Raw genomic sequence first — 24,683 nt, 5'->3', positions numbered from 1 at the left:
TTTTTCAATCAAATATTCTTTTTATTTTCATTAAGATGCCAGGAACAGTATCTGAAAAATTAAAATACAACATTTTCATGAACTCAAATGACATTACATAAAAGTAAATCGTTGGAATTTATCAAAATGTATTTTAGTACCATTCAAAAATGTTGATTTATAAAATTTTGTAGTATCAACTGCGACCTACGCCTCAACAATGAAGGTCGGTTGTCGTGAACACTGTTCTCCGTCGAAAGTTGCGGAGTTACAGGGACCTGCTCCATATGTTGTTCTGAAAAATATTATGAATTTGTCAACATTTTGTCATAAAGATTTGTATTCCTTATGTACAGTCAAATTGATAACATTTACCTAACAATGTGTCATTCATATCAATGGCTATATTATGTAATACAGCCAATGCTATGATCACAGCTTTTCCATTTTGGAGGCTTACTGGTAAGCCATGGAGTAGGCATTGGAACCGCTGCTTCCACACCCCAAAACACCTTTCAACAGTGTTCCTAGTTGAGATGTGAGCATTATTGTATGCTTCTTCTTCTGGACGACTAGGCCTTAAAATAGGTGTAAATAGATATGGCAGAAGAGGGTAGCCCGAATCGCCAATAAGGCGTCCTCTAAACTGCCTATCCTCAAATCGTTGTTTTATATTGCTCTCCATAAAAATTCGACTGTCATGTGTACTGCCTCGCCATCTAGCCACTATATCCATTATTTTGAGGTCAGCATCACAGACAACCTAAAATAAAAAAAACAGTATCCTGTAGGTAATCCATCCAATAATATAGTGTTGAATGTTGCTAAAATTTAGATCATACAAAGTAAAAATTATAGACATTATTAAAACAAATCTTTCTCTGTTGTAAACTGTATAAAATCAAAATATATTTTACCTGAACATTCAGGGAATAATAGCCTTTTCTATTAATATAGTACTGGGCCATGTCACCTCCGGTTTTTTTAATTTTAATGTGGGTGCAATCTATGGCTCCTATCACCCCAGGAAAATTTTTAATTGCTCTAAATTTGGCACTAATTCTTTCCTGCTCTCCTATAGTGATAGGCATTTTGATGAAGGAATTTGCCTTATTCGCGATTGCATGCGCGACTCTGGCGCATATCCGGCTCACTGTCGGCTGACTTAGGCCATGGAGGTCACCAGCATCATCTTGTACCTGAAAATGTATGAAAATAATTATAGCAGCCACGACAAAGGGATAAAATAAAACACTTTTTTGTGCTTACCTCACGACGTCCCCAACATCTTATGGCCACTAAAACTTGCAGTTCAGGACACGTGCCACCACCTCTAGCGCTCTGAACCAGATCATCTTCCACCAAATCTATGATGGTGCGCACTGTGTCCTTATTGAACCTATATTTTATTTTAAAATTTAGGTCCCGCAAATCGAATGGGTTGCTTCGTTGGCGGTAGAGCTTTCTACGTCGCGCTGGGTCGGCATTATTGGCTAAATGCACAATTGCATTTATAGCATTCATTTTCACAAGCAAGGATCACAGCAAGGATATTTTGAATAAATAAACCAACGAAGTGACATTCATATGAAATGACATTTATAAAAGTTAGGTTAAAATAGGTTTATTAGAGCTTTAAACAAGGCCCGAGCTCTCGATAACTTATCACACAGTTATAAGAGGATTTTAGCGCTAAATGACGATTATGAATAACAATTTTTATCAAACGTTTTATAAACCTCTAATAAGCATTTGATAAAATGTGAAAAATGATTATGAATAAGACCGTTTAGCCGCCTCAGTAATAAATTTTCCCAGTTAATTTTTTTTTTTTGAGTGATTCTGTAATGTTGACTGTTTGTTTTATGTATTTCCATGTGGCAGCAAAATAAACGTTATTCTATTCTACTTTTATTGGCTTTTTTTGTTATTTGTTTCAATTTTAAACCGTAGTTAGCGTAACCTTACCGATTGGCGGGTGTTTATTAATTATTATCTCCGGAGGGGGGTATCGCGCACTCTTTCACTCCTAACCGGATGGTTCACGTGCGCGATCTTTGAACGCCGTTTACTAAGCAGCTACGGGGACATGGAAAATAAAATGACCGTTGAATTGTTTCAATTGTTTTTATTATTGACCATTGTTTTATTGATCAATTCATGCTGTTTGTTTCCTTAATAAAGAAAAAAATAAAAAAAATAAATTGTCAAAGTAGGAAATGAATAAATTATTCTCACTATACATAAAATATAGTCTGGTACATTTTTTGCATTAGTTTAGGTTTAAAGAACTTTATACTTATAAGAAATTTAACATTTCATTTATAATGAGCTAAAGATAAATTAGTATTCGAGTATAACGGAACGTTTTCTTATTTAAACTTTATAAGTTAATTTACTTATTTTCAATCAAACATTAAGCGTTAATTATTTTTCATGACCACCGCGATGTCTCTTAGTGCAACATATGTATAGCTGCAAGCAGCAACGATCCGTTAATTATATTTGTATCTAGGTACCTTACATTACCTCATAATAAATAATTATGTTGATGTCAATTATTTATTTTATAATCAATTTACAAACTATCACCTTCACATTTTATTTTTAGTAGCCGCGGGTGTTATGAAAATGATAAGCTAAAAATTATCCCACCTTCGGTAGAAGAATGTAAGTCTAGCCGCAGACCACCGACTTTTTGTCGGCCGATAGTTGGGTCGGGCTGTTAATCAGTATTGACGTGTAAGTATGAAAGTGCGCACATTACACTGATTTGGTATCGGCCGATTCTTCATACAAATTAGAATCGGGCCCAACTATCGGCCAACTAAAAGTCGGTGGTCTGCGCCTAGGCTAAATACTTACCTACTTTACCTACAAATGAGTAATTTAGGTTGGTCACAAAATAAATTTACACGACACAAATAAATGATTGGGTGAGCTACAATGTATAGCAGTGGATATTCTATGGCTGAAATAAGAATGATTATTTTTGGCCCCAGTTTTGTGCACCAGGGCTTTTGTTCACTTAGCTACGCCTGATCAGTGGCATGTTAATTAAATAAATAATAGCCTTTTAGCTAAACGTTCTAACTTCTAAGCCTAAACGCATTGCGTGATTGCATGTGCATGCATGACAATCACCCGCTTTGTAGTAAACAAAACAAAGTCCGCATCGCTCGCTAGCGAGCCGTCCGCGCGCGCGCCTGCTCAGTCAGTGTTCTGTGCGCCTGCGCTTCGGTATCAACGCACCCTTATCACGAGTGAGTACCTTTTAATGTTTTTTTTTACTTTACGAAACGTTAGCCGTTAATTCAACGTTGTTTATAGAAAAAAGATTAACCCTATCTCATTAATTACCCGACTAGAGATATCAAGGTTATTAATAACCTTTTTTTTTTTATAACTGGCATCTAGTCTTGTGTTTCTTTTTCTTTAATTGATATATTTAGTAGTATTAGACTGCTTTATACTTCTTTTTATTATTTCTTATATCTTTCTTCCTTCGTTAACTTAAAATAAAAAGCTTACATTTAAAGTTATTAAAAATTTTACCGAAACTACCGTCATTTTGTTAATATCTTCAGCTGTAAAGAGGTTAAAAATTACTACAGTTAAGTAAATTGTATTGTAGTTTTTCTTCATAAAGTTTCAATAGTTTTTTCTTTTTTTCAAAAGAAAACATTACAATAACATACATAGAATGAGTAAGTACCGACCTAGTATTATTAGTAGTGTACTTAGATACAATAAACTGATATCCACTGATTGCATGACATGTGGCTCATATAAATTAGCACAGGTAGAAAATAAAAAAATAAATTGCTTAATAGGTACTCATAGTTTTCGAACTACTTTGTTATGCAAGATGATTGATTACATAAACAGTTCAAGAGTTCAATATAATGTAGACATATTTATCAGTTCACCATATTAAATGTGGAATCGTAGATGGCGTCGCAACGACACATCGCCAAATAATTCGTCATACCAGGACCTACACAAGTAGGTACTATCACCAAACAGGCTCATTTTTTTTACTTAAAAATGTCAAAAGTTAAATAAAATTCTATAAAACTTACTTAATTTTATACCTTCTCACCAATGATTTCAAATTTTAGCATACAAAATTACTCACAAATAGTGTGCTGTAGTTAAATCTACCACATACTTGCCTTACTGCTTAATTAGTACTAGTAGCTGCTATTTCTAAACAACGACAATGTTTTTATTTCAACCAGTTTTTGCCCACGTGGTGAAGCAAAAGGGAAAGATAAAGATTTTAAGACCCTTAATGTATCGTGTCCTCAGATCATAGAAGGGACATGATATTAATGCCCGTTTTCACCATCAATCCCTAATTTTTAAGTGACCCCTATGAAAACAATATTCCTGTATGTGTTACCATAGGGATCACTTAAAAATTAGGGATTGATGGTGAAAACGGGCATTAAAATCTTTATCTTTACCTTTTCCTTCTAAGGTATGCTGCGTGAAAATCATTTTCAACATTACATCGCGTCAAAAAATCTAGATGTTTCTGCTAATAAACGTAATATTTATACTCGTACATCAAAATTTAAAAAGTGAACTCTTCAAGGCATTCTCATTCATACTTTCTTATTCTTTATTCCCGGAAGTAAAGATTAACCTATATTCCTCTATAATTAACACACTTATCTAGCTAGGTCGGAAGTTTTATCGGCTATCCGCCTTGTGTCTTGAGACTTGACTCACAATTGAGTGATAAAGGTCCAAAGTGTGATTATATCGAGCGCATCCGGGAACTAAACACCTACCTACAAGGTTGCGTATAAGTTTAAAATAAATAATAGATTATAAAAGACTATTTGACACCATTCCCCAATAATTGGAGATACATACATAACAACTTTTTTAAAAAGACACTTCATTCTGGTCTTAAGAACTTCATTAATTTTAAATTACCTGTAAATTAAGATTTTTGGTTGCATTGTAGCTAATTGAAATAAAAATTGACCAAGTGCGTGTCGTGCCACGCACAGTGTAGGGTTCCGTAGGTAGTTGTCCGTCGTTACCACAATATATTTCAGAAGCAAGCAATTTTTTCATCTAAAGTCACTTTCTTTTTAAATTTTTATTAGGTAAGAAATTTTATAATACATGAGTTAAAAGACTATTACCTACTCTTAAACTAGTAATCTATCTTAACCGTTATAGTTTTCCTTGAAAGTTCATAAAAAGCACTACTATCATGAATTTTTCCAGATTTTTTAAGCCAACAGTTTAGTTTTTAGAGGGGGAGGACGCCCTACTCGAACAAAAATTGGCACTTTAAACTTTAATAATTTGCAAACAGATCCCTAAATAGAAAAATAGCCTTAGAAACCCCTAAGCCATTTTAAAAGACCTATCCAACGATATCCCACACGATGGGGTAGAAGATGAAAAAAAAATTCATCCCCACTTTACATGTAGGGGAGCAACCCTAAAAACATTATTTTTCAAAATTTTATTTTACCGTTTTGTCAGCGTGAATAATAAACATACCTCCACAAATTACAGCTCTCTAGTGCCAATAGTTTCCAAGCAAAACCTCGGACAGACAGACATATTATTATTATTTATTTATTTATTTAGGTACAGAATACAAATTAGTTTTTATAAATAATTTAGATAACAAAAAGGGTACATCAAATAAATTTGCACTCCAGCTATAGCTATACACGACATTTACTAATATCGAAACTATAAGGGTTACCTTCCTTGCAGGACTCGGCTCGAACCCTGTAGAGTGACGGTTACTTTATTGTAGTTACTGAGCCAGTTTATTTTGGAAAAAAATTATGGTCCCTTTAGGAACGCTCTAGGGTTCCTTAGTCCTGGACTGGACAAGGAACCCTTATAGTTTCGATATGTCTGTCTGTCCGAGGTTTTGCTAGGAAACCATTAGCACTAGAGAGCTGTAATTTTGTGGAGATATGTATATTAATCACGCCGACAAAACGATAAAATAAAACTAAAAAAAAAAAATTTTTTTTTGGTAGCTACACGTAAAGTGGGGATGAATTTTTTTTTCATCTTCTCGTATCGTTGGATATGTCTTTTAAAATGGCTTAGGGGTTTCTAAGGCTATTTTTCTATTTAGGGATCCGTTTGCAAAATATGAATGTTTAAAGTGCCAATTTTTGTTCGACTCGGGCGTCCCCCCCTCTAAAAACTAAACCGTTGGCTTGAAATCTGGAAAAATTCTTAATAATACTGCTTTTCATGAACTTTCAAGGAAAACTATAGCGGTTTAGATACATCAGTTAGTTTAAGAGTAATAGTCATTTAACTCATGTATTATAAAATGTAAAAAAAATCATAACTCTAAAACTATCAACAGTCGCAGTGATTGGGGTCGCGGTGACTGCCTAAGATGGAAGAGCAGTCGCCCAGCAATCTAAAGGTCGTGGGTTCGATTCCAGCCTTAGGCAGTTCGATTTTTTTTTAAGTTGTTTATATGTATAATTTCAATAAGACTTTCTTGTCTAATCTACTATAGATTCAGTTGCAATTTAAACAGATGGAATTGTCTATTGATAACACATAAAAAATATAAATAAACTGATGGTGTCAACGCCTCTATCAACAATATCTTTTTCTCGGGTGTTCAATAGTAACCTCAAGGGGCCTTCAAGCGATAAAATATACTTTACTTATGTCATATTCTAATTAGGATGATGACCTAATTATAAGATGTCTCTATAGTTTACCTCCGTCTCGGTCGTCTCAAAACTAATAGATAACCTTTTACAGCAATTAATCCATTTATTAAACAAAACGAACAATCAGTTCACGGCGTAGTCAAATCGGGTAAACATCTCGTGCAGTCAATAAAAAATAAGAATTAAATCGAATGTCATTTGAATATCGCGCGAAAATAACCGTTTCTGAAATGGCGGAAAATGGAGAGGTTTACAAGAAATCCTTTAACGGGACGTGCACCCTCGGGGTGAACAAGAAGGTTAAGAGTTCCATCGCCCAAAGGGCAGAGGCGTACATGCAAGCAGTTAGCAAAAGCCAAGGATTTCCGGAAAAAGGTAAAAAAGTTTACGAGTTTTCAGCAGTTTCGGTTTTTAGTTTTTCATGAATTTTTTTGTTAGATTTCATCAAGTTAGGCTCTGAAACGAACATAGCCGCGTTGTAGAACGTCGTTAGGAACATAACGAGTTTTCAGAAATTCGGTCGTTACTATTTAATACCAAATTAATGAAAAGTTTGAATAAAACTTTTTTTAATAAAATAAAATTTATCTCTTAGCGTGATATTTTTTTGGAGAAATTACTACTTTGCTTTGACACAAAAACTTTCGTTAATTCGTTCAAATATCTAACAAAGTTTCAATAAGCTTACTCAAATGCAGTCATATGATATGAATGACACAGAACTGAGAATCTCCTTTTTTAAGTCGGTTAAAAAGGAGATTGATAACCACCATCAATTATTTTGAATGTTCTTGAAGCCATGCTGTTATCACAGGTAGGTAGGTATATTGATGTTGTTGATGTTGCTTACATTATACCTGGTACATATAAAAATAATATTGATAATTTCATTAAAAATACAACGGGGAGTGAATGATAACAGTGATGTAATTGCGGTATTTATAGGTTGCGTCACGTTGCGTGCTCTTACAATGAGTAACAATAGGTAGGGGAGACCTAGGAGAGTTGTGACAGAGGTGAGTTGTGATAAGGACGATTTCTCCTTACTTAATATAGTTAGGAAGCTGGTAAAAACGCTTGTTTGTCGCTTTTAAGACGCTCTTCTTGACTAAGTACCTGCGGGCGGCGCAAGAGGCACGGTTAAGTAAATATGACGTCTGTGTACAAAAAAAATGCGAAAAGTAAGTTTTTCTTCAAAATTTTATTTCAATTTATATCATGTTTTAGTATATGTGCACTGTTGTGTTATTTTTTCCCAAGTTGCATGGTTATTCAGGTCTCAAAATGTAGCACTGATCATTTGTGTGCGCATTGTGTTTAGAAAATAAAAATTATTATTCGAACCAAGTCGTCATTTTAAACACCTAGGAGAGTTGTGACAGGCTGTCACAACTCTCCTAGCTTACTGAATTTTTCTGATGGGCCATTTCCACGATGTTTTTAGATGTTTTTTGTGTGTTAGTAGGTTCATAATTTGTATAATTGCATGCTGCTACTTTTTTGATTCAGTATGCATAATAACTACCTATACATGAAAGCCATAATTATAGAGGAACTGTTTGCTAGATTCAAAATCTAGGACCTGGCTTATAAAGCGATTAGGTTAAAGGGTTAAAGTTTAAGATATGCTGCGACCTCTAACAATCTAAACTTGTAAATAAATTAAGTTATTGCAAATTAACTAAAATTGTAAATATAAATATATTAAGAAGAAAGAGGGTTATCAAGTAAACCCAGAAGGCGAAGCTCCGTCTATGGATTTTACCACCGCGACTATTTTATTTTTACAGAAGAGGAAGAAAATATATCTACAGGGTGTATAATATTAGCTAAAAAATATAATTAAAAAAAATCCAATGTCGTGGGAGAAAAATGAAAGCTGGAGAAATGTGGCTCAATCTGTGTAACGACATCCTATAACTATTTGTTTTAATAGGTACTAAAGGATGATTAAAGTAATTTTTTGCTAAAAAAATCATATTTAATTGAGTATTAAGGTATTTTGTATATCTAATGGATGGAATACAACGCTGTCACAACTCACCTCGATACCTGTCACAACTTACCTCGGTGCTAGGAGAGTTGTGACAGAGGGAGTGGTCTAAGATTTTGGTGATTTTCTTAGAAACCCTAATACTTTAGTTAACTTTGGTGATTGTTTTGAAAACAGAAGGAACGACGCTACATTAATTTGTATGATTCATAGCTGTGGAATGTTTTTTCAGCGAGATATGGCCCCTAAAGTAAAAATTGTCACAACTCTCCTAGGTCTCCCCTACATTTTGCGAAGTGCAAGTTAAGATATTTTCATTAAGACTTTTCATTAATGTATAGTGTTAAGAAAAACTTAAAAAAGTCACACTGGAAAAAGTGAGTAACAGGCAAGAGTTGGGATTTTTCAGGATTTAACAGATTTTTCATAATGACCCTTCGAAGGTTCAGTCAGCACTCAAAAGATCGCATTCATGCTCTCAGGTCTGTAGTACTCACAGTAAGTAATAGGTACCTGTAGTAGTAGACCTGAGGAAATTAGTAAAAGAAATTGCACATGCCATTGCAGTTTATGGGGCTTATCCCACCACACTTTTCTACCACTACAACTCATGTACCTATAGGCAGGATCTACAACTTAGTCTCCAACTCAAACCTTACCAGTGAAGGTAGCTAATCGTTTTGGAACCCGCAACGAATTTAATCAGAAGAATATAGGAGGAGTTCGAAACATTTGGGATTGTCTTTGTTCAGCAGTGAGCGTCTTTTGGTTAAACCAAATCAAATCAAATCAAAATTCGTTTATTCGTGGAACATAGGTAAATTACTTATTACAGGTGTTAAAAATTACGTAGTCGGTATCACTATGCAACACTTACTTAATTAGCATTTTTTTTGTTACAGTGACTGTCACAAACCAAAAACCTGCCTTTAGGCTGGAGTCGATGTCCAGGGTGGCCGCCATTCCCATCGTGGAGTCAGGAATCGGCGTTACAGAGAAGATTTATCACACGATAAAGGTAATTATTATAGGTGTGATTACTGATGTGCTCTGTGGTGTACTCTTTTTTGAAGTGTCGTGTAAAAAGAGACTTAAGAGATATAGGTACAGGGTGGAAACGATAAGTGATCTCACTTGATTATTTCTAAACTACACAAGATATCCAAAAACTGATTGGAAAAACTGATCCTGAAAGTGCTTCACGAGCTCTATTCAACGGTACCAATAATAGGTTACAAAATAAACTGGATCTATCTGAAAGTTCATTGTTTCCAGTCTCCATACATTTAGTAAAACCACAAGATATCCAAAAATTGGTAACTGGTCCTGAAAGTGCTTCACGAGCTCTATCCAACGGTACCAATAAGTTATAAAATAATCTGGATCTATCCGAAAATTCAATGTTTCCAGCTTCCATACATTTAGTACTGCCACAGTCATGGCACGCATGTCTTGATAATATTATAGCAAGTAAAGCCTAAAACCAATGTTTCCATGAATAATTTTAAATTATAATGCAATTTACAAGTTAATTTTAAGTGTTAATTATTTAAAATAAAAAAAAATAACACTTCTAATATTGTGTGGCTGGCATAGTGGCATACATTTAGTATGGAGGCTGGAAACATTGAATTTTCGGATAGAGCTAGTTAATTCTGTAACCTATTACTGATATCATTTAAAAGAGCTCGTGAAGCACTTTCAGGATCAGTAATCAGTTTTTCGATATCTTGTAGGTATAGTTTAGAATTAATCGCGTGAGATCACTTATCGTTTCCACCCTGTATATGGCCAGTAATATTTATAATCTACTTTATTTATTAATAACTTATGAGAACATTATCAAAATCATTAAAACGTTAAACCATTGCACAATAATGTTAATGATAATAAACAGGTCCATTCGATTCCATGTTGTGCAATAAGTAAATGTAAATGTAAGTTACGAACCTAAGATACCTATTCAATATCGTACGATTGTCTAATTCTCAAATTAAAGTCCAACTAATTGTAAGTAAGTGTTTTTCGTTTTCATTCGGATTGTTGTGAAATATTGTGTGTGTAAGATTTTAATTTGAAAATAAATTATCAATTTCCCAGGAGTCCAACCCGATCTTCCGCTGGTACTTATCGATGGGCGAGTACTCGTTGACTAAGGGCGCGCAGCTGGCGCGACCAGCCGTCATGCTGTTCGAGACGCCCATCCACCAGCTCGACAAGTTCCTCTGCAAGTCCCTGGACATCGTCGGCGAGCGGGTGCCCTCGATCTACCTGCCTCCGCAGGATGTGAGTATCTGATCAGTTTAGCCAAGTTTCAAAGCGATAGGCGAAGTGAAGAGGACGGACTGGCCAACTCGTGATCCGAGGAATATTCGCTAATCCGCCGCCCAACTGTTGTGGTGAATTCGCTCGTAAAACCTACATGAACATTTAGCTTACCACAGGGGTTAACGGGATTGTTAGTAAAAAATACTGTTTGTAAAAAGTTTAATGAGATGAGTACAGTCGCCACAGGTAAGTAACTACTCCCTTACTGGTAAACTGTTGAAGAAGACCACCTCTGCAACTAATTTTAAGCTTACTAAATACTTAAGCTCCCAACATGTTTTATGTTGTGGCCAAACGGGAACTTTACTCGTAGCAGAAGGTAGGTAGGTAGGTGTACAAAGTCCATAAATCTTAGCTAATTAAAAATTTCTTGTTCAGGTTGGTTTCAGATAACGACTTGTTGTTTCGACTTGTTGAATATTTTGGTCAAAACAAAGTTATCACTATTTATTTACATAATAGATGCATAATCTTCTAGTAAAATCTAGTGTTGGATAGGTTGTAACTACCTACTAATCTATACTTATAAACAATGAAAGGTCTGTAAGATCATTCTAATCTTTCCGTGTTTTCTCCACTTAGTTATCTTAATTTCCTATTAACTACTTAGATGATATCATCCTACGAGAAAATCTGATCTTAACTGCTTCAGATCATGAAATCTGTCACGCATTTAACGTAAGAAAGGCCAGATAAAAGATTCACTTCCGAATGGAAATATCGGGACTCAAGAGCTTGCACGATAAGACCACGCTGTTGTTACAAAAATAAACATTCACAATCTAACGTAAAACATGAATGACGCACTTTCATCAATGTCAGTACAATAAGAAATTAGTGATAAGTAAAAGTGGGTAGAAATGCGGAATTTTCGAGTTCATTTCAATGCGAAACGTATGAAATCGGAAATGCTTAAAAAAGTTTCACAACTTTTACTTAACATGCTTCCGAATCTAATCATGAAATTAATGATGTCTGCATCGATATTCGTAGTTATTGTTCAGGACCACCTCTTTTTCCAACTCGGCATTTTCTGTCAGCCGTTTGGAGTAGTGGTTTTAAAAAACGGACTACTGTGCCGCGAGATCCCGGGTTCGATTCCCGGCTAGGCAGAAATTGAAATGATGAATTTTAATTTCTGCGACGGGTCTGGGTACTACGTGACACGCACCCCGTGAAAAAATATGGTCCAGAGCAGAGGTCCAGAGTGTAGTCGTAGCGTAGAAAGAGCTATTTTTGTGGTAGTATACGCACTAGACGATAGATAGCCCGACGGATTAGCAAGCTGAAGTGGCAGTGGGCAGGGCACATATTATAGTACGCAGAACTGACGGCCGATGGGGCAGCAAGGTTCTGGAATGGAGGCCGCGTACCGGAAAACGCAGCGTGAGACGTCCACCCACAAGGTGGACCGACGACCTGATAAAGGTAGCAGGAAGGCGCTGGATGCAGGCCGCTACCAACCGTGCGATGTGGAAGTCATTGGGGAGGCCTATGTTCAGCAGTGTGGCTGAAATGATGATAATGATGATACGCACTAGATGGATTTCTGTCTTTTTATCGGAGGTAGTGCGAAACCGCTTCTGTTACGAGTTTGCTATTGTCCAGATGTACTCCGAAACCCGGCGCTTCGTGCTCCGCCGCGCGGACTCCGTGAAGCAGCTGGGGACAGCCGTGCTGGACTCCCGCGTGACCGCGGTGACCGCCACCGCGCTGGACCGCGCGCTCACCACCGCAGACAAGTACGTCGACAAGTACCTGCCGCCTGACAACCAGGACGCCAATGACGGTGAGTCACTGCTGTTGAAGACAATGTTATCTAGGTCTAGTGGTAAGACCACCAGTTCCACAACGACCGGCTTATTTAAGGGCTTATACTCAGAGCCGTTAATTAAAAAAGAACCACCTCTTTCAGACTCAGAGGTCTTACTCTTTACCATTACCTGGGTTTTATTCCTAGTGGGGAAAAAAATCTGCTTAATTTCAAACCCAGAGGTCCTGAGTTTTCCCCTGGGGGGATAAAATCTTCTCGGTTAGGTGGGTGGTAGGGCTAGGGTCTGTTCTAACTTCGCCTGGCTATCAGCTACCACCATATCTACATTGTTATGTTTCGACAGTCCTCATGATCTGCTTACTATCTAGAGTTTCAAACTTGTCAAGAATCATGAATAAATCGCTCATTTCCATGAATAAAGATTACATGAAATTGAACGAAAAGAAAATTATTGGACTACTTAATCATAGGTGGTCTAACGACTGTAATGTAAGTAGGTAACATAAACAAATAAATTTGCTGAAGTGCTAGTTAGCAGTGCAGTAAATAAGCCGTATCTCCGATAACAGTTTCTATGAGAGCCTCACACAGCGACGACTGACAGCTTATCGCCGCCTGACCTGCTGGATGCACCGAAAACGGAACTTTGGTTCGTGCAATAAATAAAACAAGGTCACGTGATAACTCGCAGCCCCGGCCGCTACTCCCGCGTCTGCGCTCCTGTCTAATTGCCAATTACCGCACGACACTTCAAATGCAAGCCATAACTAACTATTGTTACGAGTCTCTATCACAAACCAATAAGATGCGTATTTTATCGACTGTGGCTACCTAATAAGAGGCTCTTAGAGTTCAACGTTATCTAGCGATGACAAATTAGCTATCAAGTCTGCAGGGCAAGACAGACTCCGTCCTCATTCGAATAACCGATAAATCGAGTACATCCGCCACCCATGACTCACTCGCACCTCTTAATATATCGATAACGTAAAATTTGTGATGGTCAGAGGTCGGTCTTGCGTTCGAAATATTCCTTAATTAACATGTTTACCAATACAAATAAGCTTATGTAAATTACAGTACAGACATGTATAAAGTATTACATAATGTTATACTTAAGTACTGATAGGAGGTGTTCGAAAAACCTAACGTTTATTTTTGCCCACCAGCTCAATGGACAGACGACATTGTAAAGTTTACGGAACAGCAGTTGGCGAAGCTAGCGCATCATTGGCGATATAATTCAAGTAATTCTTTTCAAAATCTGGAATGACGTTGCTCATCACCATTCAACATCATCAGCTCATTTAGTTTCCTCTGCAGGAGCACCGCCTCCAGCCTCCAGCCATTTACCTACCAGAGGCAGAAATTTGCCTAGTTAGTTGCCACACTCCTCACAAGACGAGGAGTGAGACTGAGATGGGGACGGGGAGGCCTGATTTTTGCTTTTTTATTAAAAGCAAAAATACTCCGTCGAAACAACACGGCTAAAAATGTAACTTCATTTAATCTCATAATGACTTTTTATAAGCTCTTTCACACGTTGTAAGTAAGTTGTGTCATGTAATAAATAACCACATATCACTGCTTCCGGACAGGCGGCAGTGATAAAAAGGTATCCAGTTCAAGAAACTCGAATCACCATTTTTTATTTATAGAGCTTAAAAGTAATAATTGTTACATTTATTAATCCACATGGCTATTTCTTTTTTTTTCCGAGATACTTAGGTAAGCAAGCAGGTATTATACTGGGTGTTTGGCGCATCGTGTGCCAAAATTATTTGGCGGATAGAATGGGTCATTTCCTATATTTTCACCCCCCATAACACGTTCCATGTCAGGCGGCTACTTTTATATTAAGTTTTTTAGTAATTTCACCAAAATACCCAAATCGCATCATTTAATTTCGATTTAAAAAAAAACTACTAAGCGTAGCCTCAAAGTAAATATTTTGTTTTGACGTGCATTGATATAGGGTTGCATCAAATCTAAATTTACTGGCAAATATCATCTAGTTTTTTTTTAATTCAGCTTTGAGCTTTTCCGAAAAGTTAAAAATGGACTGAACATTTAAGTTTACATGGCTATAAAAAAAATTTTAAAAGAGATAGCGATCTTCGGATTTTATCAAAACTTCTCTAGTCTATCCCCATTCAAACGGTATACTAATCTTGTTTAAATAATAACAACAACTTCACAAATTCCCTAAATTAGTGCATTGACTCTATTCGGACTGATTTGCGAAATTTGTGTTTATAGCCCCTTTTTGTGTGAATAACACGTTAAATACCTACAGGTAAAAAATATTTATCTTATGCAATGTAAAAAACCTTTTCTCTATCGTTTTTCAATGTGGATTTCTTGAAATTAAAGACGAAAATAATTATTTTGATCGTTTATTAATTATTACAAATTTTGTTCAAAATGTCCGCCTCGGCAACGTATACACTAAGTAACGACATCTTCTTCTAATTTAGACTGGCCCTATACAGTGGCCTGCACGTTCCCCAGACCTAACTCCGTTAGATTTTTACGTCTGGGGACGAGGTAATGAACTGGTGTACGTAACGGAAGTTCAAACATTAGAAGAACTACAACAACGAATAGAAAACGCCTTTATAGTAATAAAAAGAGAAATGAGGCTGCATACGACAACAGTCGAAGATGTCGTGAGTGTATACGTTGCCGAGGCGGACATTTTGAACAAAATTTGTAATAATTAATAAACGATCAAAATAATTATTTTCGTCTTTAATTTCAAGAAATCCACGTTGAAAAACGATAGGGAAAAAGTTTTTACATTGCATAAGATAAATATTTTTACCTGTAGGTATTTAACGTGTTATTCACACAAAAAGGGGCTATAAACACAAATTTCGCAAATCAGTCCGAATAGAGTCAATGCACTAATTTAGGGAATTTGTGAAGTTGTTGTTATTATTTAAACAAGATTAGTATACCGTTTGAATGGGGATAGACTAGAGAAGTTTTGATAAAATCCGAAGATCGCTATCTCTTTTAAAAAAAATTTTATAGCCATGTAAACTTAAATGTTCAGTCCATTTTTAACTTTTCGGAAAAGTTCAAAGCTGAATTAAAAAAAAAACTAGATGATATTTGCCAGTAAATTTAGATTTGATGCAACCCTATATCAATGCACGTCAAAATAAAATATTTACTTTGAGGTTACGCTTAGTAGTTTTTTTTTAAATCGAAATTAAATGATGCGATTTGGGTATTTTGGTGAAATTACTAAAAAACGTAATATAAAAGTAGCCGCCTGACATGGAACGTGTTATGGGGGCTGAAAATATAGGAAATGACCCATTCTATCCGCCAAATCATTTTGGCACACGATGCGCCAAACACCCTGTATAGTCAACATAATTATAATTATTTTGTTGACGATAATCCACCTATCCGTTTATCTTCACGGGTCACCGATATCTTATTGAATAACAGTATGCATTTTGTATTAAAAACACCTACGAGTACTTTAGGTTTACCTTTTACCTAACAAATAGCGTTCGTTTTATATGTAACTATACAGATGTATACTTATTAACTGTGGTTTTATTAAGCAAAAAAAAACTTGAATAAGTAGATACTTATTCTGACCCAGTAGTGATCGTGGTGTTGGCTCACTGGCTTCACCAGTGGTTACTGGTGATCATCGTCAAGCGGGAGCAGCAGACTTGAAATTTAATTTGCAAGTAAGCAGCAGCTGTTTAAGATCCTTGCAAATGTCGCGGTAGTCAGGTAGTGACTTGTTCTGGTCTCTCCCATTCACCGTCATATGTTCGACTGGCTGCCGTAGCCTGGCTGCCTAGTGCATTGGAAGCCTAAGTGTGTGATTTGGTCTACCCCAGTGGCGATCGTGGTAACTGGTCCGGAGGGCCCGGAAGGCGAGTCGGCGGCGGTGCAGCACGGCGTGCGCCTTACTTGTATTGGCCTCACTCGATGGTGACTGGTGGTCATTGTCAAACGCGAACAGTATCTAGAATCTCAGTTTGCAAGCAAGCATCAACTGATTAAGTAAGACCCTTGCAAATGTCAGCTGCTTCCTCCTTAGTTGTCGCAGGAGTGACTTGTTCTGACCTCAACCAGTAGTGATCATTGTCGGGCGGGAGTAATCCTTGTCAATCCCAGCTGCTAAGTAACTGCTCATTATACAGCGGGCCTTACTGTGTGACTTGTTCTGGCCCAGTGGTGATCATAGTGACGGGCGTTGAGGGCCCTTGTATGTTAGCTGCTTCCTCCTTAGTTATCGCAGGAGTCTTGTTCTGGCCTCATCCAGTAGTGATCATTGTCGGGCGGGAGTAATCCTTGTCAATCCCAGCTGCTAAGTAAGTGATTTCTTCTGCCCAGTGGCGATCGTGGTAACGGGCGAGGCGGAGGTACTCAGGGAGTGACTTGTTCTGGCCTTATCCAATCAGTACCTAGTGATCATTACGTGTGGGAGGGAGCAATTACATGACCCTCGTAATCAATGTGATTTGTTCTGCCCAGTGGCGATCGTGGTGACGGGCGCACGCCTTACTTGTACTGGCCTCACCCGATGGTGACTGGTGGTCATTGTCAAACGGGAGCAGCAACTAAAAACTCAGTTTATAAGTCCAATTGACTTGTTAGTTGTCGCGGTAGTCAGAAAACGACTTGTTCTGGCAACTACCTGTATACGAGTAGAAGCTTAGCTGCCATGCGATTAGACCTGTCATTTGTCAATCACAGCTGCTGACTACTATATCAGAGGGCCTTACTGTATGATTTCTTACGGCCCAGTGGCGATCGTGGAAACTGGCGCGGAGAGCTCGGAGAGCTCGGAGGGCGAGGAGGAGGGCAAACATCAGTTTACTACAATCAGCCCTTTTACCTATAAATAGGGAGTGTCTCAACTAGACAGTGGTGATCATTCTTTGGGTGGGAGTAGTAATAAGTAAAAGTTGTAAAGGACCTACTGACTACTTATGTTATGCATTAGCAGCGGCATTATTAGAGTGCTTGTTCTGGCCCCACCAAGTGGTGATCCAATCCGAATCCACCAAGACATTTTTGCGCGAATCCACATGCACATGTCGTTCACGCATATGTCCTGTCCTGATCAGGTGAGTGACTTTTTCTGTTCTTATCCAGTGGCGATTGTGGTGACGGGAGCGGAGGGCTCGGAGGGCGAAGCGGAGGGCGGGCGCGCGGCCGCGGCGGCGGCGGTGCAGCACGGCGCGCGTCTGCGCAGGAAGCTGCAGCGCCGGCTCACGCGCCAGGCGCTGGCCGAGGCCAAGGCCATCAAGGAACAGATACACGTGCTCGTCTATGTTGCTGAGCTGGTAAGTCACCTATCTGTAAATTAATTAATGCCAAAAATGTTGTCGTGACTTGAGTGGCTACCATGGGCCGGAAGACGTAGCGTGGGCAGGCCTTCCACTAAGTGGACCGACGATCTGGTAAAGGTCGCGGGAGGTGCCTGGATGCGAGCGGCGCAGAACTGGTCTTTGTGGAAATCCTTGGGGAAGGTCTTTGTCCAGCAGTTGACGTCTTTCGGCTGAAACAAACGAACGAACGAAAAATGTAGTAGATACTGCAGTTCCCATTTCCGGTCATGTTGTCTCGTTCTATCGCAAAGAATCGGCATTTGATGAGAGCGAGAGAAAACATGAAAATGGGTATTTGGAACTGTGGCCCACTATACACTGATTCCTAGACCTGCATCTAAGTAAATGTTGGATAACAAACAATCCTAGATCCAAATGTTGGCAAATCATATAGTTACCTATGTAGAAACTGTACTTATTTCACACTTAAAAATCTAGTCACAAGAACCAAACATATACAGAGGTTCTTAAAGTTGGTCGAGTTCAACTTGAAAACTTTATGAGAATAAATATTTCCTTGCCTATTCTTACGATGACTCAAACAATGGCAGTCTTTTGTCTGTCTCCATTGCTTATCTACCAATAAATTCACCAGGTGGCAACCGACCCAGCCCTTGCATGGAAGAAGGCCAAAGAGCTGTACTCGTCGCTGAGCCAGCCCGAGCCGGAGAACCAGGCCCGACCTGAAACTGTTGAGGAGATGCTGGTGCTGCTGTCCCGCGAGACCGCGCGCAAGCTCGTGCACCTCGTCAACTACACGCACACTGACTTGCCCCGGTGAGGAAATTAACGTATATATAACAGCACTGAAAGCTTTTTTTCTAGATAGATCGATTCTGAATTAGAAGTGTTCTATTAAGGGACTATTCCTTACCTCTCGTTCTCACTGTACAGCTTCATGGCAGTAAAAACCCAACCAGTGTTCGATAACGATGGATAGGTTACCTCCCTGTGCACCGTTATCGAAAAACTTTCATAACAAATAAACAGATAAGTAGGTAAGAAGTACGATAGAAGAAACTAGAAACGCATGTGCCTATGTGCCGAAAAGTTCAGTTCTCGTGACATCATTAATGACTCGTTTTCAATGGGAAAATTGCTAAATGAATTCCAGTTTGAAACTCGATCGCATTAGTTCTGGTTACCGATGGATTATATGGTGGAGTGCACTCACTCCTAACATAAGCATCTTTAAACTTAGTTAAGGGGTTAACAGGGACTTTTGGCTAGATTAAATAATCCAAAACATCATTTTTGTCTCAGGAATGTGCGCCAAGGCCTGTCGATGATCACGAGGCACCTGTCGTCCGCCGCCGACGCGCTGCTCAAGGTAGTGACCGCGCGCGCCGCCGTCGCCCCCGCGCTCCTGCACCGCGCCTTCGCCCTGCATCTATCCATCATCGCACCCCAGCCCAGTCAGTCGCCCCTCATTCCTCCACGCCATTTACATGCTTAGGCTTTAGTAGATTCGCTCCTTAGAACCTATTCTACTGCAAATTATGACGCGGTCTCAGCTGTCGCGCTCCTGCACCGCGCCTTCACCCTTCATCTATCCATCATCGCACCCCAGCGCAGTCAGTCGCCCCTCATTCCTCCACGCCATTTACATGCTTAGGGTTTAGATCCGCACCTTAATACCTATCCTCAGCTGTCGCGCTCCTGCACCGCGCCTTCGCCCTGCATCTATCCATCATCGCACCCCAGCCCAGTCAGTCGCCCCTCATTCCTCCACGCCATTACATGCTTAGGCTTTAATAGATCCGCGCCTTAGAACCTATCCTACTGCAATTATGGCGAGTCCTCGGCTGTCATGATCCTGCACCGCGCCTTCGCCCTGCATCTATCCATCATCGCACCCCAGCCCAGTCAGTCGCCCCTCATTCCTCCACGCCATTTACATGCTTAGGGTTTAGATCCGCACCTTAATACCTATCCTCAGCTGTCGCGCTCCTGCACCGCGTCTTCGCCCTGCATCTATCCATCATCGCACCCCAGCCCAGTCAGTCGCCCCTCATTCCTCCACGCCATTACATGCTTAGGGTTTAGTAGATCCACGCCTTAGTACCCATCCTACTGTAGTCCTCGGCTGTCATGATCCTGCATCGCGCCTTCGCCCTGCATCTATCCATCATCGCACCCCAGCCCAGTCAGTCGCCCCTCATTCCTCCACGCCATTTACATGCTTAGAGTTTAGTAGATCCACGCCTTAGTACCCATCCTACTGTAGTCCTCGGCTATCATGATTCGCCCTGCATCTATCCATCATCGCACCCCAGCCCAGTCAGTCGCCCCTCATTCCTCCTGGCCATTACATGCTTAGGCTTTAATAGATCCGCGATCGATCTTAGTACTTACCTTCCTATAACATCTGTGACGCGATTGTAGCTTCCAAACTCCTGCACCGCCTTCGCCCTGTATCTATCCATCATCGCCCAGCCCAGCCAGTTGCCCCCTCATTCCTTCACGCCATTATATCAATCAAGACTGGTAGTATACCTTATTTGACGAACTTCCACTATATTTGTTAATAAGGAATTTGTACACCCTCCCTCAATTCGCCATCCATTTACTTGTTATTTTGACTATTTCTTCATCTAATTTAGTTATACCATTGCAAAAACATCAAGAAGACTGCATGACACCTTTACCTATCACAATAAGCACCCCAGTTCACTAGTAGCTTTCATTGATTATTCCACCAAGTCATCATAACATAACTACATCCAATCGGCTTCACCCTCAGATCATACTATGATCCGAGGCTTCACCCCTATCTTCTTCTTCTTCTTTTCAGCCAAATGACGTCCACTGCTGGACAAAGGCCTCCCCCAAGGTTTTCCACAATGAACGGTCCTGCGCTGCCCGCATCCAGGCTCTTCCCGCGACCTTTACCAGATCGTCGGTACCCCTATACCTTCATAGCATTCCTAATAAAAGTCTACATGACATCAGATAATCAATGAGAATAAAAATAAAACGAACTCGATACTGTCCGCTCTACCCTTCTCTCTTACTCACATCCATCACTCATACAAAGAGTGAGTGAGAGATAAGGTTAGAGCTAGAGCTGGAGTAGACTTCCAAGCTCCAACAAATGCTATTACGCAGACGGTGCCGGTGGAGGCGGCGCTGACTGAGATGCGCGGCTGGCGCTCCCGCCTGGCGGCGCTGCTGCAGCAGCTCAAGCAGACTTCGCACTCATATTTGGTAAGTATTACTACTAATGTACAGGCGACAGCACACCAAGCTATACATATTTGTGGCAAAATCGCCCCTATTACCACCACATAAGATGCTACAGTGTTTAGCTTAATGTGCCGTCGTCTGTACAATCGTAGGAGTCAACTAGCACCTCGATGTAGACAGATCGATCGGTTTTGGGACGCTCAGACGTCTTGGAGCCTAATCAACTTCTGCTAGTTGAAAAGTAGACCACACCGCAGTGAGACTTCATAGTAGGTATTGATGATGAAGGCCGCCTGCCATAAACGTCAGCTGCATGCGATTGAGGGTTCGGTTTTAAAGTAATTAGGTACTTAGGTACCATAGTTCAAAAGCTATGAAGTCGTGTTACAAGCATTTATTATCGAGTTTGAGACTAGATACTGCTGATTTTGAAAGTCAGTCAGGGCCACATCGCTCGCTTTATAAATAACTACTGTTAATCGTTGCAGTTTAGATCTTCAATTAACTTTTTTTAAATGTCGGTGGTCCTAAGATATTTCTTTACCTTGCGTCTATGACAATTGGTATTTCTGAAGCAATATCATTTGAATTATTTTGTTCAAGGAACACCTCGCCGTATTTCTGGCAGGCAACGAGGAGCGGGAGAAGATCGCCCCGCGCTCCACGTACGAGGCGCGCGACGACCTCGCCGCCATTAATGGAGTCAATTGATATATTTAATTACTATTATTAAGCCACTGTCGACGGATCCAGGTTCTTTTTTCTAACCGTCATTCGCATCTTTAGGCGTTTATCATTACAAGTAAAGACTGTTTTAACGCGCTAATATTTCGAGCAATCAGTTTTTATCAAGATAATTGACATTCTTAAAAAAACTCGCTTGTTTTGATTTCAATAACTTATCTTCACTGATTACGGTGGTTTTGGCCGACGAATTAATTTATTTATAGAGTTGTTATTGAATCACGATTGCAGATCCTGGATTCGTATTTTTGTTATTTGAACAAGTTACACAATATCATTAAAGTGACATCACTGTAGCGCCTAAGAATGGATTTTTATACAAAGTAGATTCAACCGAGGACATAAAATAGTCCCTTGTCGCACTCCCTATTCGTTTATTTGGAAGAAAATCTCTGCCTTAAAGTTTGAGTGATAAATTATTATTTTTCAGGTTATTTATTTATATTATTTTAAAATGTAAAGATATAAGAAGCCAACACGTGCATTATTACCTATAAATAAAAGTGAAATCATTCACAAACGCAACTTCCTGTTCAATAAATTAATATTTGGGTCAAATTATATAATTATGTACATCTATATTAATTTAAGTACTTATTATAACTATAATCAACTAAAATTAAAATTAAATACGTTAGCTGGTAGTAGTGAGGCTAGAATTTGTTTTTTGTAATAAATTGTTTTTTACATCGATTGTTAGTTAATATTATCATGTTTTAATTTAAGACTGTAGGGGTTATCATGTTTTAAGGCCTTAAAATAGCACTAACCCATGCCTGAATTAAATGTAATTATTTTATAGAATTGTTCTTTTATTTATTGTTTCGAATTTTTGTGCCAAACAGTGCTCAACGAAAGCTTATGCCACAGGATTGGAGCCTTTGCCGTTATAATAATAGACTAGGACTTAATTTTTTAATTCAGCACTAGGTACTGACATTCAGAAAGACTCAACACAACTCAACATGTCAGCAGTTTGACATTTTTAAACTAAATCAATAGTTTTTAAAATTATCTTGTAGTAAGAGAAAATATAATCAGTCCACAATGAGTACCAGTAGTACCACACACATTTTAGAAGAAAAACCTAAGGATACTTATTACGTACGTAGCATTGCAGTTTTTAATAAGTCAAAGGTCCATAGCTCTTAGCATCCTAGCGTTTAGGATAAGGTCCAAAATAGAAAGCACTTATTGCGGGAATAATGTAAGCTTTGATTTATAAAAACCAACAGGAACCACTTGTTCACATTACCATCGTTTCGTAACACCGTAGGTATCTATCTGAATCGGTCAAAAGTGGCTCGTGTGTAGGCAACTCTGTACCCTGAGCACGAATAACTTACGCAATCGTTTTACATACTTTACTTATTCTACAACGTCACCGCCTACTGTTCTGGTTTTTGTACAAAAAATGAAATTACGATACTGCAATGGGAATGATATTTATTTGTGCTCCGGGTGCAATTCTCCATACAGATTACTTAAAGGGTATGTTTCTCCAGCTTTAAAATTCTTTAGTCTTAAACCTACAGTCGTATTCACATTTTAGGCAGATATAAACGACGTTGAAGACTTGCCTCGGCGAAGATGGAGCATAGGCGACGACTGGCGAGCGAGCACCACTCTGTGGTTGCTGGTGCTGGCGTTGCTCCTGTGGCTGGCTACGTACTTGATGACGGTGCTGGTGGCAGTGTACTTTGACTGCGGCGTGCGCTCCGTCGTCAGCCTGACCACGCTGCTTGGGTGGAACAATGGCACCTCCATAGTCTCCCTTGATGAAAATACTAAGTTTATCGTGACGTATTAATTGTGTTATGTACCTGTTATTAAATTACCTAACAAACAAGATAATAATATTCTACAAGTTATTTTTTTTTTTTTTTTTTTTTTTTTTTATTGGCTCGCACGGCTTGTGCATTTGCCACGACAAAGGTAGGGAAACGAAAATGTAGGAAATATCGGAATTTCGGAAAAAAAAAGGATAGGATCAATATAGGTAGGTAGGTAGATGTAATAAGATATTAAAAATATTATAATATAAAACATATATATGAGGTACAAAAACTAAACCTTTATATCATTTTTAGATAGGAATAAGGAGATACATTTATAAATATCTTGATCGTTTGTGCATAAAAGGGTATTAATACAAGTGGGAAAAGGGACACGGAGGGTTAACAATGAGGACATAAAAAATGAGCGATCATACTTCGGACAGGAAAACAGGATGTGATTAATATCACCTACTTCAGAGCCACAATCGCATAAATTACTATCAATTATTTTAAGTCTAGCTAAATGAGCTGGTGTACATGTATGCCCTAACCGCATGCGAATGAGAATAGAGGTGGCAGTCTTATCGAGCGTCGTTCTGAAAAACCAAGGTTTAACCGGGATATTGGGCTGTATACTCTTATAATGCTTCCCTTTAACCAGGTCACTACTATTCCATTCACTTTCCCAAGTTTTACGAAGATAGTAGTACGAGAGCCCACGACCAAAACCATGTCTCATAGCAATACGGCTAAAACCCTATAAAATCGTTAGATTGTATGATTCTGAACCCGACTAGGTGTGTAGTAACGGTCGAAAGTGTAGCAACTGCGTGGGAGGCCATT

The 24,683-nt window shown here is 38.8% G+C and overlaps 2 protein-coding genes across 3 annotated transcripts; one reads left to right on the top strand and one right to left on the bottom strand.

Moving 5' to 3' along the window:
* LOC135076590 (putative nuclease HARBI1) lies at positions 1-1,742 on the bottom strand. Its single transcript, XM_063971016.1, has 5 exons — positions 1,249-1,742; positions 897-1,178; positions 355-742; positions 141-274; positions 1-51 (listed from the first exon to the last, which is right to left on the bottom strand). Exons 1-4 carry the CDS (start codon positions 1,501-1,503, stop codon positions 144-146), a joined length of 1,056 nt encoding a protein of 351 aa, XP_063827086.1. The 5' UTR covers positions 1,504-1,742; the 3' UTR covers positions 1-51; positions 141-143.
* A 1,400-nt stretch (positions 1,743-3,142) lies between these two features.
* On the top strand, positions 3,143-22,866 carry LOC135077006 (lipid storage droplets surface-binding protein 1). 2 transcript variants are annotated; one of them, XM_063971597.1, is made up of 9 exons: positions 3,143-3,242; positions 9,564-9,679; positions 10,762-10,947; positions 12,598-12,778; positions 17,897-18,087; positions 18,728-18,909; positions 19,396-19,462; positions 21,241-21,339; positions 21,922-22,866. In XM_063971597.1, coding segments are annotated over exons 1-9 (1,131 nt in total). In that variant the 5' UTR covers positions 3,143-3,241; the 3' UTR covers positions 22,030-22,866. The 2 variants fall into 2 exon arrangements, with proteins under 2 accessions (XP_063827667.1, XP_063827666.1); XM_063971596.1 differs by lacking the exon at positions 3,143-3,242 and adding an exon at positions 6,774-7,043.
* The last annotated feature ends 1,817 nt before the right edge of the window (positions 22,867-24,683 follow it).

This window comes from Ostrinia nubilalis, chromosome 12, assembly GCF_963855985.1.
Source record: "Ostrinia nubilalis chromosome 12, ilOstNubi1.1, whole genome shotgun sequence".
Taxonomy (NCBI): domain Eukaryota; kingdom Metazoa; phylum Arthropoda; class Insecta; order Lepidoptera; family Crambidae; genus Ostrinia; species Ostrinia nubilalis.
Note: the sequence above shows the minus strand (reverse complement) of the source record. Positions and strands in the feature narration are given on the sequence as shown.

Excerpts from the sequence above, each read along its gene's own strand:
- LOC135076590 (XM_063971016.1), bottom strand. The coding sequence starts at position 1,503 with ATGAATGCTATAAATGCAATTGTGCATTTAGCCAATAATGCCGACCCA. Across the intron at positions 1,179-1,248 it reads GATGTTGGGGACGTCGTGAG|GTACAAGATGATGCTGGTGA; the intron begins GTAAGCACAAAA and ends ATACATTTTCAG. Across the intron at positions 275-354 it reads TATGAATGACACATTGTTAG|AACAACATATGGAGCAGGTC; the intron begins GTAAATGTTATC and ends AATATTTTTCAG.
- LOC135077006 (XM_063971596.1), top strand. The coding sequence starts at position 6,860 with ATGTCATTTGAATATCGCGCGAAAATAACCGTTTCTGAAATGGCGGAA. Across the intron at positions 7,044-9,563 it reads CCAAGGATTTCCGGAAAAAG|TGACTGTCACAAACCAAAAA; the intron begins GTAAAAAAGTTT and ends TTTTTGTTACAG. Across the intron at positions 18,088-18,727 it reads TCGTCTATGTTGCTGAGCTG|GTGGCAACCGACCCAGCCCT; the intron begins GTAAGTCACCTA and ends TAAATTCACCAG.